General features: G+C 40.2%; 1 protein-coding gene across 5 annotated transcripts; it reads left to right on the forward strand.

The window, feature by feature from the left end:
• Positions 1–569: 569 nt before the first annotated feature.
• LOC103703141 (NDR1/HIN1-like protein 10) lies at positions 570–15,093 on the forward strand. 5 transcript variants are annotated; one of them, XR_016398189.1, is made up of 3 exons: positions 571–1,539; positions 12,284–12,439; positions 13,444–15,092. XR_016398189.1 is itself a non-coding variant. In XM_039130729.3 (2 exons), the coding sequence occupies exon 1, from the start codon at positions 685–687 to the stop codon at positions 1,537–1,539; it is 855 nt and encodes a 284-aa protein (XP_038986657.1). In that variant the 5' UTR covers positions 570–684; the 3' UTR covers positions 13,444–15,093. The 5 variants fall into 5 exon arrangements, 3 of the variants coding, with proteins under 3 accessions (XP_038986657.1, XP_038986656.1, XP_008784106.2); XR_005513604.3 differs by lacking the exon at positions 13,444–15,092 and adding an exon at positions 12,546–12,817; XM_039130729.3 differs by lacking the exon at positions 12,284–12,439 and having other exon boundaries at positions 570–1,539; positions 13,444–15,093.

Raw genomic sequence — 15,093 nt, forward strand, 5'->3', positions numbered from 1 at the left:
CAAAGTTCAACATCTACAAAAAAAACTCATCATGAACTCATCTTATTCCATATGGCAAAATTAATTTATTTTACTTTCATTAGTTTGAACTTTTTTCTTAAAAGAACATTATTCCCATTTGATATAACCAACTTAAGTCTTAATATAAAATTCATACCATTTGACAATACACAAAAAACAATCTTTTTCATTCCTTTCGTCCTCAAATATAAGTAGAGATTAGACGAATAAAGTTTGAGATCCCTAAGCATCCCTGTAAGCCCTAACGGTGTACCGGGTTCGCGTCGGATCAGGTCGGGTCAGGGTCAGATTAAGTCGGATCATAGGGTTGGAAATTTAGAATTGCCTCAAAAATTAAATAGGTTGGGTCAGGTCCGATTAAGTCAAAATTTAGTAAACTTAGATCTGACTGGAAAAATAAAAGGGTTCAATTTTAGAGCCGATCACATAAATTTTTTGGAACAGGTTGAATTGTATATAAGCAGATTGGCCTGGGTTGGGTTGTGGGTCAAGCCCATTTGCACCCCTAATCGCACCCCCCGCCCCTCCCCTTCCTCTTAAGAACGAAGCAAAGTGATCCTCCACGCGCTTATCGCCGTACACGACCCTCCTCCCCCCTTTCGATTCCTCTCTGCTCTCTCTATCTCTCTCTCTCTCTCTCTCTCTCTCTCTCTCGAGCGAGCTATGAGTTCGGCGAGCGATCCCAAACCGGTGGTCACTGGCTATCCGGCCGCACCCCCGCCACCCGCGGTTGGCGCCGCCTACGCCACCACCGGCACCGCCTATTCCTACTCCGCCCCACCACCCCCCTCCGGCGGCGCTGCCTATCCCACCGCCGGCACCGCCTACCCCTACGCCGCACCGCCGCCCCACGCCGCCCTCTACTATTCCTCCCACTACCCCAACGGGTCGGCGCCGCCTGCGGCCCCCTACGGCCCCCCCGCCCGCCCCCACACCCGCTTCCTCAGCCGCCTTCTCGCCGTCGCCGTCGCCTTCTTCCTCCTCATGGGCCTCGCTACCCTCATCCTCTGGCTAGTCCTTCGCCCCCGCCTCCCTGCCTTCGCTGTCTCCTCCGCCTCAGTCTCCGCTTTCAATCTCTCCACCTCCCAGCAGGTTCTCTCCTCGGACTTCGACCTCTCTCTCTCCGTCCGGAACCCTAACCACAAGATGGGCATCTACTACGACAGCGTCGCCGCTGCCGTCTTCTACGGATCCGACGCCATCACCGAGACCTCCCTCCCGCCCTTCTACCAGGGCAAGGGGAATGCCACCACCGTCCGGGCGCGCCTCGTGGCTGCGGCGGCGTACGTCGATGCCGACGTCGCCAAGGGGATCTCCTCCGATCGAGGCCCCGGCGACGGCGTCGTCAATTTCCATGTTAGGGTTTTGGCTTGGGTTAGGTTCCGCGCCGGGGCGTGGAGGACAAGGCGGCACGTGATGAGAGTCTACTGCGACGACGTCCCCATAGGGTTCAAGAACGGGACGGCGACCGTTGGATCCCTGGTGGGCTCACCAAAGCAGTGCGAAGTTGATCTCTGAGTACGTATGTTGATAGTCCCTTCCTTTCTTGAATCATCTTCGGAGTGGTAATGGTATAGGTAGTAGATGTGATATTGTAATTATCTGTGGTGTCGACGTTGACTGATACTCTGACATTTGGTATCCTTTAAACTAGATTTTAACATGGATAATGCTCACCGGAAGATAGATTTCAAAATGATTTTTGGCTAGAGACGTAGGCCATGTTGTGAACTGTGTTTTTTCCCTACTTTTTTCTTTAAACATTTTTCATAGGACATGTTTTCTTTTCTGTGAAGTAGTTGGTCTAGTGTGAGTGAGATTTTGGTTTTCCTTAGCATGTCCTTGATTTGTACTTTTCACTCTTCATTGCGGTTTTTGTTGTGTATCCATAATTCAAAATTGATTGTGCTTGCTATTAATGAGAAACGTTGTCACTTTTGCGACATTGAGGAGCGAGATTTTGCAGCAACAAATGAATTTTGATAGGGCATTGTTGTTGAGGATCATGATTTTAGGTTTCATACATCATATATGGTGTGGCATTTAGCGGGGTGAAAATGTCAGGTTTTAGCTAGATATCTTGTGTGCAGGAGTGTCCATACTTGCCAGCAAGTTTCCGAAACAAGTGGTGCATGATCAAACCTGTGTCATTCTCGACTGAAAGGAAGTTCTTCGAGTACCTTGCCACATTAGATTCATCGTAGTTGAATTTACTAGGAATTCCGATGGCTTTCTTACATGAGAAAATATTCTATGCTACATATAGGAATTCCATTGTTGATGCAGAATTTTGCAATCTTTTTTGTCGCATCTATTAAAAGCGCATATTCTGCTGCACTCGTAAGACCTTGAGTTATTTCAGCTCCTAAATGAAGCTGAACTTGTTTTTTTGCATACTCGACATCATTCACAAAGCCAAAAGTAGAGACTAAGGTTGCTGATGTTCTCATTAGATGGTTGACAATCTTTGTTTAGGAAAGTGGCTTCCGTACATGGTTTGTGATCACCTCCAACTATTATTTAAAGGTTGCGACCAACCTTTAGAAAACTTTTTGGACATTGATGGGTACAAAAAGCTCATGTTTCCTAGTGCATTTTATCATCAAATTAACAATTAAGCAAAGGTGATCAACCAAAGTCTCGAATATCTTTAATGATCCTTGGTTGGTCATAACACCTGTGTACATCAACTTAATTTATAGCATTATTGAGAAAATTAAATTCTAGAGGCAAGGGCATGTCCGAGGAGTGGGCTGGGGTCATGGCTCCCATTATCGGAAAGCACATAAAACTCTCTTAGAGATATCTTGTGGGCCCCCAATCTATTATATATAGGCATTCGCTCCCACAATCTCTATTATATACTGAATTTCTTCAATCCAATGATTCCTTGAATCTCTTCAATCCAATGATTCCTATTGTAACTCCATTTTCTCCAAAATTGTTTCTTTTATAACTGATCTCTTCCTTCCTTTCTAGTCCTATCCACATGTAAACATTCAAACCTATGGATCCCACTACTGTCGAAAGAGAGAAAGTTGAGGTATAATACAACTATCAATAGCCTTTTATGTTACTTGGGTTTTCTCCAATAAGTTGGAGGCATGCATCATACATCATAGGATTTAAGTATGGTTTATCTAGAAAATAAATTGTAGATTTTGGCATGATAGTTGCTTGGGTGAAATAGGCTGAGAATCATTTGACAACTTTATTCATGTTAATTTTTCAGCAAAAACTCCATTAATGTTCATTAAAATTTCAATGAGCATGAACAACCAAAAGGAAAATTAAAAGCATGCACACAGAGAGAGAGAGAGAGGGAGAGATATCATCGTATCTCTTCTTCAAATACCTTTTTTCTTGCAAAGAAATTTCATTGTCATATTACTTCTTTGCTTCTTTCTTATTGCCCTATTTTGGTATTTGGCCATGACTCTTAGGACCAGTGAGGTGTGAAGTGCCATTCTATGTTCACCATCGTTGTTGCTCTTACATGGTTAATTGAAGAGATTGTTTTTCAGTACTACTAAATGATTTGTGAGACTTGTTTCTTAAAGATTGTTCAGCGAAGGTAGACACAATTGTCATCAATTTTGTGGTTAAAGGTTTTTAGATTTCAATTGCTAAGGCAAAACAATCATCACCTAAATTCAGTTTGTGTAGCAATCAGCAAGGCCATGCCTGGATTTTGGGGATCTTCAAGATGTGCTGAAAAAGGGGGACATTATGGATGAGACATTCATGTCCTAAAAGTCGGCTTTCAAGAGGTATTACCACATGATGCAAGAACAAAGGGGATCTTAGTAAACATCAGGAAAAGGTAGACAATTGGAGAAGTACTTGTATAAAATATCACTTAGCTCAAGAATGTGCCAAGACTAAGGTAATCGTTTCATTTTGTTTCGCATGACTATGCTCTTGGTTGTGAAGGAACCTACAAGAGTGTCATTTTGTGCTGGAGAAGTTGGATTATCACACCTGATCTTCGAGAAGTTTTCAGCAACATTTAGAGCTGGTGGGCGAATAAATGATGACAATTTTGCATGCTTAGAGAGGTGATTTTAAGTAGCACTTCCTGGGACATCTTGCGGGAGCTTATGATGACATCTCACAAAACTAGGAAGCACATCATCTAATTAAGTTAAAGAAAATTGGCAGATCTTGATAGGAGATTGACATGAAGCTTTTGATAGTCTACTTACATGCACCTATGAATTGCCTCGAGTTTGTGACTTGTAAGGTGTCAAAACTGTTCTAAGACAATGACCCAAGCAAGGTTATTGGATATCAGATTTGTTTTCATTGAGGAGGTTGGGTGATTATAAATCCCTTGATTTTCAATTAAGAGAGGATCAAGGTAAAAAGTATTCATAACCTTCAAATGCCATTATAAAACAAACTAAGGTCATTCCTACCTAGAATTTTATGGAAGAAAATTGATTGGGCTACATAATGTTAATGTGTTAGAAATATAGTTTTAAATTTAAACTCATAGAGATTTAAGGATAGCATGGCATTGCCAAACATGATATGATTTTTATAACTCTAGTGAAGACCATTAGAGAAGGTGATTATCTAGTTGGGTTTTGAATAACTTTTTCTCCAAATTTGATGGACCTCGTTGGTGTTGGCTTAGGAGGACCATCTTTTTTTTAGGTACAAAAATAGGGTATCCATTATAAGATCTTAGTAGTAATTATTTTATCATGGTCCGCTCCATAATTTGTTACTTATGTGGTTATCTTTAAACAAATGTATGGGAACTCTTCAACTTCAAATCTAGTCTAATGATTCTTCTTCAATATTGTATTGGAGGAACCTTATTGAAGAGCCTAAATTTTCATTGGAGAAATCAAGGTATGCCGTCTCGATTCCAAGCCTTGTATCGGTACCTTATCATCACGATATCGGTACGTCGGTACAGGAGCCGATGCCGGGCCGGTTCCAGCCTTTGATCTAAAAAGCGAAAACTCTATGTCAATCCTTTTCCTGTCAAGACGCAAACTTTGTTTGGAGGCCGAAGCACAAAGAAAAGCCCCCCTCTTGAGGAACGTGGTGAACCATGCCGAGTCGGGCCTGAAGAACCGTAGTATCGTGCTAAGCCTATCAAGCCAAGGTTGAGTGAAGGAATACAAGAATTTAGCCAAGATAGTGGAGCCTTACCCGATTCCAAAAGGGATTGATTCCCGGGAAGGCAAATGCTACCTTGACGGAAGACTTTACTAAACTTCCATAACGCTGTCCTTTCAATAGGAACAGCACAATGTTCAAACACGGGTTGGATTGATGAAGAAAACACATCAACATCAGACTCTTCTATTGGCAAGAAACCCGAAGAATAGAGGTGGTTCCGCTTCACACGGCTCACTGAAAATGATTCAATACTGGCAGAAAGCACTCTGTTAGATCGATAGATCGAATTCATTCAATGTATCGAGCATCGGAATGCCTCCTATACCATGTACCGGCATCGAACCGATACAGTACAATACGCTCCATACTATTCAGTTCGGTATAGTATGGCGCACCATGGAAGAAATTGACTTGTTAACCATTTATGGGCAAAAATTAGGAGACTTATTATGCTTGGACAAGAGTTCACTGATGTGCAAGGGTTCTTCAGGATAGGAGCAAGTGGGAAGTTATATTTCCCAATCATCTTTCAGATCATAAGAATGTCTTAGCAAGGTCCATCTAATTAGTACCGTGTGTTGTATCGGTCGGCGACTGGTTCACTATAGTATTGGTTGGGTATTGTATTGACACACGGTATGCAGTGCCATACCTATTCCTTATTGCTACGCCATCTTTTTTTTTTCTTTTTTCATTTTTATTACTTCATTTTTCAGGTTTTTAATGTTTGTTTTAATGATTGTGGTTATTTACTTTGGGATTTGTTTGATATCTTTTATGTTAGATATGTCTCGATTATCAACAAACATGCTATACTCGATAAATTAATGCAATTGTACCCGTAATTCAATGCATGATTAGTATATGATTGGATATACATACAATATATCAAATGGATTTTTAGTACAAAATATGTACCAGTTTCTAAAATTTTGTGGAGTGCCTATATTCCTCGTAGACGTTGGGATTCTGGCCATAGTTTGGGCCAGGCATGTTACTCTAACTTTTTAGATAATTTGTTGTCCAGCCCTATGGTCCATAAGCTCCATCTACTGGAGCCACCTCGATACTCATCTTTTGAGCTATCCGAAGATTGAGGCAGCGAAATTGACCTGTAGACTGCCTGAGGCTGTGGAAAGTAGTAGCACTTGAATATAATACCTCAGACGAAGCATATCCATGCAGGTCGTAGCTTGGTTGTGTGGAATAGAGTTCGATATATGATTCGGATCCGGATATATCTAAGAACCCTACTTCACACACAAGGTCATTTGCAGCAGCAGGACTGTCTCAGACCACCTCAAGAAGCCTATCTCCTGTATGCAATCATATCTTAGCGGGCTATACTAAGTCATGCACTATGATCTATATCCCATGTGACATGAGTGAACAACTACTCATTGATGAATCAAATACTATGGGATTATGAGTCATATGGACCCGTGCCATATCCATTGCCACCTTTTCGGCCATTAGATGCATCTTCACTCGAACTATCATTATAATCATCACTGGTATTGTGAGATGATATGAGCAATCGGTCATTTGAGAGCTCGATCTCGAAATTAGAGTGAGCATATTCCTCATCCACTCTCTATAGTTTAAGTGTAGTTTTCTTTCTTTTTTTTGCTGATCTGAGGAGCTATTTTCTTTCCATGGATGCCTCTACCTGCTTGGCTTTGCTGGGTGGCTCGATTGGGCCCACCATCTTGAGTGACCCTACTTGCTTGACCATACCAAGTTCTATGGTGGCCTTTTCTTAGCATCTCTTTGGCAAAGTGCTGGGAGGACATCTGGGATATGGATCTAAAGGATCGGTGGAAGGAAAGGACACTAGATAGATTGAGGTAAACAAATATGCACACAGGGGGTTGCCCGAATTGTTTTGAAGGGTCATGCTATTGGCCAAATAAGGAGAGATGGCGAGGATGAACAACTATAGCATAGGTTGAATGGAGGTCAATTATGACATGGGTAGTGGGGGATAGATGGTGTCATATGCCAGAACCATCAAAATAAAGGTTAGATGTGGATTATTACCGACGAGTGGGTAGTTACAATACTATTTGTCTTCTGGTATAAATAAGTGGATGTGATTCTAATATAAGGATCTTTCAGGACATCAATAAATTCAGTTTATTTTTAATTATTTTTATCTTTACTTTATCTCGCTCTTATATTACTAGTAGGACTTTATCCATTGGAGTAATAGTACATCACTTCAACTGTAGTTCCGGCTATATCCTATCCTATCCATGTTCTTTCAAATAGACAGTGGGATGACAACAAAGTTCTTGAAGGTCAAGACATCTTGACCCACGCTACTTTCACCCTCTTTTCCAACTGATCTAACACCAGTGGCATACCTATGCATCTACGACAACCTAGCCATCAGGCCTGTCACCTCCTTGCCCATCTTCCGACGGAGAAAGGTGACAACTCTACGAAACTGGCTAGCCAAAGAGATGATCTTAGCTCGTCAAGCTTTGACTGCTATCGCTAGCCCTCAAGCCAATCAATCATCAAATCCTCATCATACACAAAATTATTATGAAGTGTCATAATCACTGAATTAATTCACAAAATAATTTTACATTATCTACACATAATACTTTTTTTTTATTTTTATTTTTTAATATTTTTATTGGTTTTAAATAATGAATTAATATTAAATTATAAAATATCTAGACAATTAATTTTAATTTGGATTATTGTAGCATCCTACTAAGGGTACTATATATATTTTCAGACCATAGATTCGTGTATTCCAAATTTAACTAAATTGCTACCAAGTCGTGGTAACAAGTAGCATACATATCCCTAAACATGCTCCCAATTTTATAATTTTCTTAAATAATTTTTTTTTATTTTTAATTGTAAAAATATTTTTAATATAAAAATTATATGATTAATAAAAAATCATGATTTTTTTAGCATGCATAGATCATCTTTAGATTTACAACATATCATGAAATCATGCCAAAAGAGAAAAATTTGGCATGACCTCTAGTAATTTTTCTTATTTTTGGCCTATTTTAGGCCTCAAAACAAAGAGAGACAGAGAGAGAGAGAGAGAGAGCAAGAGGGAAGGAGAGGGGGACCTTGCCTCGAGTTTGGCTTGAATCTAACAAGAATTCGCTATTTTTTGACGCTTCTTGTGAATTTTTTAAAAAATAGAGGAAGAGGTAGAACCATCTGAAAGCACAAGAGGCCTTCTCTGCCTCCCTCTTTATTATGAAGGCAAGATGGGTGGCCAAACCATCTGAACCATCTCGAATCGAGCTAACCATGTAGTTCAGCTCAGTTCGGGCTTTGAGCCGAGTCGAAGGCTTGTTTCTTACTGGTCCCGACTGATACGAGTTGGTATGCCCCAACCTTGGCTATTCGGGCAATGCGGCAAATATTGCGTCCTAGGATAAACTAGAAGATTGTGTTCCATCGATTGCTTGAAGCTTTGGTCATATTGCCTAGTTGCAGTTAAGGAGGTCCTGATGCGATGTAGCACCAATAACTTGGTTGTAATGGCTTAAGGAGGTGTCAACTCAATGTTTTTTCATTTGTGCATGGTAGACAACACAATGAAAGTGTTCATGATCATAATATCATAAATCTTTTTTTACTCCAAATGTTCGAAGCTATATAATCTTCAATTGTTGTTGCAATTATTCTAGCCCTTAATCATACTATTATTCACACCACATCCAGACTGATAATTATGATCCATAGATTGATCACAGAACGTCTCAGAATTTCATGCAGTATAGGCTAAGTAGTAGTGGGTCTTTCGAAGGGACATCTTACGCAGTCCAAATAAGAAGTTCTAGGAGGTTGTCAGTGTTAGATTGGTTACCAAGATACAGGCTGACTACTAGTAGTGCAAGTCAACTGGCAGGGATGTAGGCCAAGTACTAGGGTGCATGCCGACTATCAATGGTGCTGGACAACTACCAGGGGTGTAGGCTGAGTACCAAGATGCACGCCAACTACCTCGGGTGTAGGTCGACTACCCTAGGTGCAGGTCGACTACCTTAGGTGCAGGTCGACCACCCTAGGTGTTGGTCGACTACCAGGGGTGTAGACTGAGTACTGGGGTGTAGGCTGACTACCAAGGGTGCAGGTTAAGGGGTAGAGAGCTAGCAACTCAGAATAAGTCACTTAATGGAGCAAAACCCAAGGAAGTGGTTGTCTAGTAATTAACACTAACCAAAACAAGGGAGGAGTGGTAGCCTTACCCAGAATACATGGGTAGTGAAAGAATGGTAACTGTCATGCAAAGTAATAATGGCTATGTAATGCAAATTAGCAAAAGATAAGTGTTAAAATTAAATAGTGATGCCTCTCCTAGCGGTTAATAGGAGTCACTTATAAGTATTCGGTTATAACAATAGAGGACTTGTTTTTCGAGCACCAGAATTGATGAATTTTTTTCCTTTTTTTTTAATTAAAAGTTATATTTGTTTACCATTAATCCTTTGTAGTATAGCTTCTTAGTCATCGCCCTTCTTTGAGTGGGCAACATCCCAATAGTGAAAGTCCTTGAAGATTCAAGATGGTAGGACCCATTGCTTCTCTATCGTTTTCGGTTCAAATCGGTGGCATGCTCATGCAATCGGCCAACCAGTACCTTGATTTATCACTCCTATGCAAAAAATAGGGTCCAACAATGGCTAAACAATTACAACTTTTGACTTAACTCTAGATTAAAGGAGTATTCAGACATAGCTATTGGTTCTTAGACTTGAAGAACTAATTTCTCTAGCTGCAACTATAAAGAAAGTAATATAGGGGGTCGACTTGAAACTTCTTGCAACAATATTGTGGGTTATTATACTATGCTAGACTACATAGACATATGAAGAGGTGCTGTACAATAGCTTCATAGAATTTATCTAGTGCAGTATAAATTCTGAATGGTGACAACTTCACATGGCTTTTTAAATCTCAGGTAGGGGTGATAGTGCTTGACCGTTTAACCTGATTCAATCTCTTGTAGATCGGGTTAGGTTACCTGTTTAATAAAATGGTCAGCATTGGATCTAAATTTTTGGGCCATTTAGTAAATAGGACAGATCTGGGTTGATAGATTTTTAATCTATTTTGTATTTGACCCAACCTGTATCTGATCCGACCCGACCCGATTGCGACCCCTAGTCTCACGTACATTTTGAATACGCTGTATATTGCTAAGGACCTTTTCCCACTTAATGCACATAGTGGGTCATTACGAATATGTCAAGTTTGGCAAGATTGCATGCATGGTTGTAGTGGACTTCCCAGCAGGGTGCAGAGAGGTTCCTCCAATCTCTTTGATGAGGGGAAATGAAATTGTTTAATCTTATTACCATCTAATATCACCTTTTATTGATGAGAGCAGGAAGTGGGGTTGTTGGATGATAGCGTTAAACAACGTGTATTCACCTATTTCATGTAGTAGTAAAGAACATATATTTGCTATTTCACTACAAACTTGCGTTTATGGTATATTCTGGCATTTTAAAAGACAAAATTGCTAGATTTCGGGCTTACAAATTTTAGATATTGGGTTGAAGGGTATAACCTGGCTTTGTACTGCATGGCCTCCTAGATCCTATATATTTTAGAAATGGTAGTCATGGGCTATAGAGGATCTAGTTCCATGAAGTGCACACATGGTGGATCATGGTTTAAATTGGGAATGGATGGGCATGTGGCTATAGGATAAAAATGGGGGATGATGGTCCTCAAGTAATCCTCCTCAACTTTTCCTTTTAGGTGAAACTCTTGAGTATATGCTCCAAAAACAGATCTTGGTTGATATCTTTATTGGAAGTAAGCATTGATGAATGTATCTTCACCTAGTCAACTATAAGAAGTGGTAGGATCTCAGAGTGACGATTGTCAGATGTCATCTATGCAGTACCTATTTAAGGTTGCCACGATAACATACTTGGTTGCGATAAGATACAACTTTTGTTCGTGTGCTTCAATAAAAAGGAAAAAATGGAGAAAGAAGGGAGGGTAGGGGTAAGGAACTAAAGGCTTCTTGGATAGTTTTTAATGTTGGAGGTAAGAAGCACCTTAGATAGTTTAAGTTGTAAAGTAATGTTTGAATGTTTTGTTTAAAACATTCATCTTAATGTGCATATTCAGATGTTACTTGTGAATCTGCTTTTCTAGATGTTGTTGAGAAGGGGGGAGGGGCTTTAGATTATTAAACGATATTAATGGATGCTGATTGTTTAGTGAACAATGTTGCATATGCTGCAGTACCAATTGCTTAGTAGCAGGATTTGAGAAACAGTGACATTTGACTTTGTAAAATTGAGTGTCCTAATAAAGTTCTCAGTCTATGGGTGTCCAGCTTCTTCATAAATCATATGGTCGGGCTTCTTATTTGTATTGACGGAACCCAAGAAGAGGAGCTCTGGTTGTTATCATTAGGTGCGACTTTTGATTATATACTCAGGAGACATATATTATTTCCGAGGTAGAGTAGCACAGGCTGGCTGGGAAGAGCAGATAAAGGTTCGGGGTTAGTTCTAAGTATTTGCTTTGAGAATAGAATATGTTTATCTGTGAGTTTTTTGGGAGTTAGCAATGAAAAACATTCTATGCACCTAGTCGACAACCTGGATTGTGATAGGATGTCTGAGGGACCAACTTGTTGGATTTCTTTGTCGGGATTATTACATTTGCTGCCACAACATAGTTGTGATGGTAAGATACGAGAAATCTATTCTTGATGTTTTAGAAATGACACATGTTATCCTTGTTATTTTTAAGGATTCGTTTTTCCCTTGGTGCTACAACAAAATTTTGGTGGGTGGCTTGTGACAGTGAGACGTATTATTAAAGAACTTGATAGATGTTGACTTTGGAGGATGTAGTTTTATTTGGTGCAACACTAATTTAATTCATGGTAGGATTCTAATAAACATTGCAATTCTTTGTAGAATATGGGTTGAATCACTATTCTCGAATGTTGAGTCATTTTCTTATTTATCATATGGAAGCTTCCTTGGCATAGATAAAACCCTACAAAAGGAACCGCTTAATTTTCTTGATGACATATTTGCTGGCTGTTGTAAGTTCCATGAATTGATGTGCATATAGACATCATTCAGAATGATTCACATGCTATTTTCAGCTGGCCAACAGGAATTGGTACCCGGCGCTCCCTCAAGATCAATTTGTGTGCGAACTGGTCCCAGATCAATCTGTTACATCTGGGTCCCAAGTACAAGAGGTGTTTTTAGTGGTTCTTTTTATTACCTTCAACTGTTCCAGCCCGTAACCCATGTAGGTATGTGGTGTACTGAACCAGCTAGTTGGGTTTTTACCTTGATTTTTGAAACTGTGGTTCGCATAGACTTTTTAACTAAAGTTTTGATGAAATTTTATTGTCACAGTTAAGAAGGAACAAACAATTGAGAATCAAATATATTATGAAAGGACCAAGAATATCAAATTGGATTTCATGTTTTTTGTGCTAGTCTTCTGCTGTCTTTGTTGGACACACTTTAACTTGCTGCGACAATTTATAGCATTTCAATATGGCATGATATTTGAGTTCAAACATCCAACTTATTGGTGAAATTGATGAATGCTGGATTTGGGGGGAAACCATTTCACTTGGCATGATACCAGCCAGGTCGTGGTAGGTTTTGAGAAAGATGAAAATTGGCGTTAAGATTGATGGTACTTGTGGCTACCGCTTCTTTAGTCATCCATCTTCTTCAAAGAACCTAGGACCATGATGCTTGTTGTATTCTTAGAAAAGAAGCTCCTTTCGCTTAGGCTGGGCAGGTTCTAGATGTCTTGCCCCGTGATAACTTCATGGTAATTTTGCTCGGGTTACAAGAGGTAGCAAGCAGAATGGGGTGTCATTGTTCTCTCTTGCAGGAAATTGTGATAGGGTGGTTAGCAAGGAAGCATTCTTGGGGTTTGCCAGTCTATCTTGTATTTCCATTGGTAAGCATAAATTTTTTGCTGGGATTTTCATGCTAATGCTCCAACCAGTACCACAGCCCCATCCAGGATGCCCATCTTTCTTGATAACCAGGGAAAGTGGAAAACTGGATGCGGCTCTTTAGGTACTAGAAATATAAATATATCATGGGTGATGAAGCACCTCTAGCAAGAATTTTGTACCCCGCAAAACCCCACCTCTCCCCGAAATAACAGCTACAATAGGGACACCTGTATGGTCTCTTTGGTTAGTGATGTATTGACTCTGTTCTGGTAAATGATGTATTGGCTCTTCAAGCTTTGCCTTATTTTTCTCAGGGCATACATTTTATTTTACAGATGGAAGCCCAGGTGAATAAGGTATGATTATACTTTCTTGGAGGTTAATAACGAACAATAGGAGTAAACAACAGCAGGAGAATATTTCTAGTCACTGAGAGAGGGATTTCAGATGCAGTAAACTCCGGTGTCAATACAGTTTCATTTTTTTTTTTTTTAACTTGGTGTCAATATAGTTCAATCTTCACCGGAGTGGTATCATTTTCATAAATGTTTTTTTTCATAAAGGCTGTCTGCTGTGATTTTGGTATCATTTTCATAAATGTTTTTTTCATAAAGGCTGTCTGCTGTGATTTGATGGTTACAAAGCTTCAAGATGTAAGGTTTAATTGCTCGATGATATAATTATGCAATATCTACTGACTACCAGTAATCTCTGATAGGGATGGCTGGTCCTTGTAAAATTAATAACAGATAAGACTGAGTAGCCTCTATCCAAAAGGTTATGGTAGTTGGTTACTTTCAGATTGCTTGGTGTGATAACAGTACAATGCCCAAAGCAATCAACGTGGTCCACTGTCAATTGAAAAACATTAGATAAGACTGAGTAGCCTCCATCCAAAAGGTTATGGTAGTTGGTTACTTTCAGATTGCTTGGTGTGATAACAGTACAATGCCCAAAGCAATCAACGTGGTCCGCTGTCAATTGAAAAACATTTGCTCAAACTTATTCCTCGATGTCTTGGTAACACCTGAGATGAGTGATGCGTGAAAGGTTTTCAGACTTTCAGATAATAATCTCCTCTCTTGTATTCTTCCATTTATGGGATTATGACCGTCCTGTAACTCGGTTGGATATGATGTCTACCTTCTTGTTCGGATGCGTGTAGAAGCTTCCAAAATAAAGCAAGCCTATATGGATAAGGATTCATGGTATGTGGTCGAGCTGCATTCTTTCACGCAATTCTCTTCTGATTGACGACATGACCGCTGCACGTAGGTCTTTTTCCCTCTTCCGAGCCAGTGTTTTAGATTTTGGCGTCACTGATGAACATCCGATGTGCACGCATTCCTGTCCTATAATATCATGATTACTGAGATCGGTGGAAGCTTGCTTGGACTGTAATCTTTTACTAGGACCATCTGATGTGTGAGGTTGTCAGCTGATTTGTTTTCCATCGCACAGCTGTGCTGCCCTTCTGTTTGTGAGATATGGTCTTATCACCCACTGGTATTGGTGCTGCAAGTTGTTATTCTATCCCCCTCCCTAATTAGGACCACTTAGTTAAGATCTAATGGTACCTGTGGCACCCCGGTCTGGTGCGTCTCAGAAAATGGTGATGCCGTGGGGTGGGAAATGCGTATCGGAAAAGGCAACGGATCAAGCAAAGGAAATGGCTGTAGGAAAAATGTATACCAGTTCAGAAATACGAAGAGCACCAGGCAACTAGAAGGCCGGACACTATGGACTAGTACAAGAAAATTTTCCCCTTGCACACCCTAAAAGCAAAGCATCGTGTACACAAGGTCAGGATTCGACCCGTGTAGCAGAGACAACTCATGGCATGGTCGGTTGCTAATAGATAATTTTTCATTCTTCCTCCTCGTCCTTATGATAATGATCAAGTCACCTAACATGTGCATGGAGACTTTGGCATGATTTTTTGTAATTAGATAAATGATCATAGAGTTGGCCAGGAACGCCACAAG

Source organism: Phoenix dactylifera, chromosome 13 (assembly GCF_051530095.1).
Source record: "Phoenix dactylifera cultivar Ajwa chromosome 13, Ajwa_hap1_PhDact_Kaust_v1.1, whole genome shotgun sequence".
NCBI classification, from domain to species: Eukaryota; Viridiplantae; Streptophyta; class Magnoliopsida; order Arecales; family Arecaceae; genus Phoenix; species Phoenix dactylifera.

Coding starts and splice junctions, on each gene's coding strand:
- LOC103703141 (XM_039130729.3), top strand. CDS start 685: ATGAGTTCGGCGAGCGATCCCAAACCGGTGGTCACTGGCTATCCGGCC.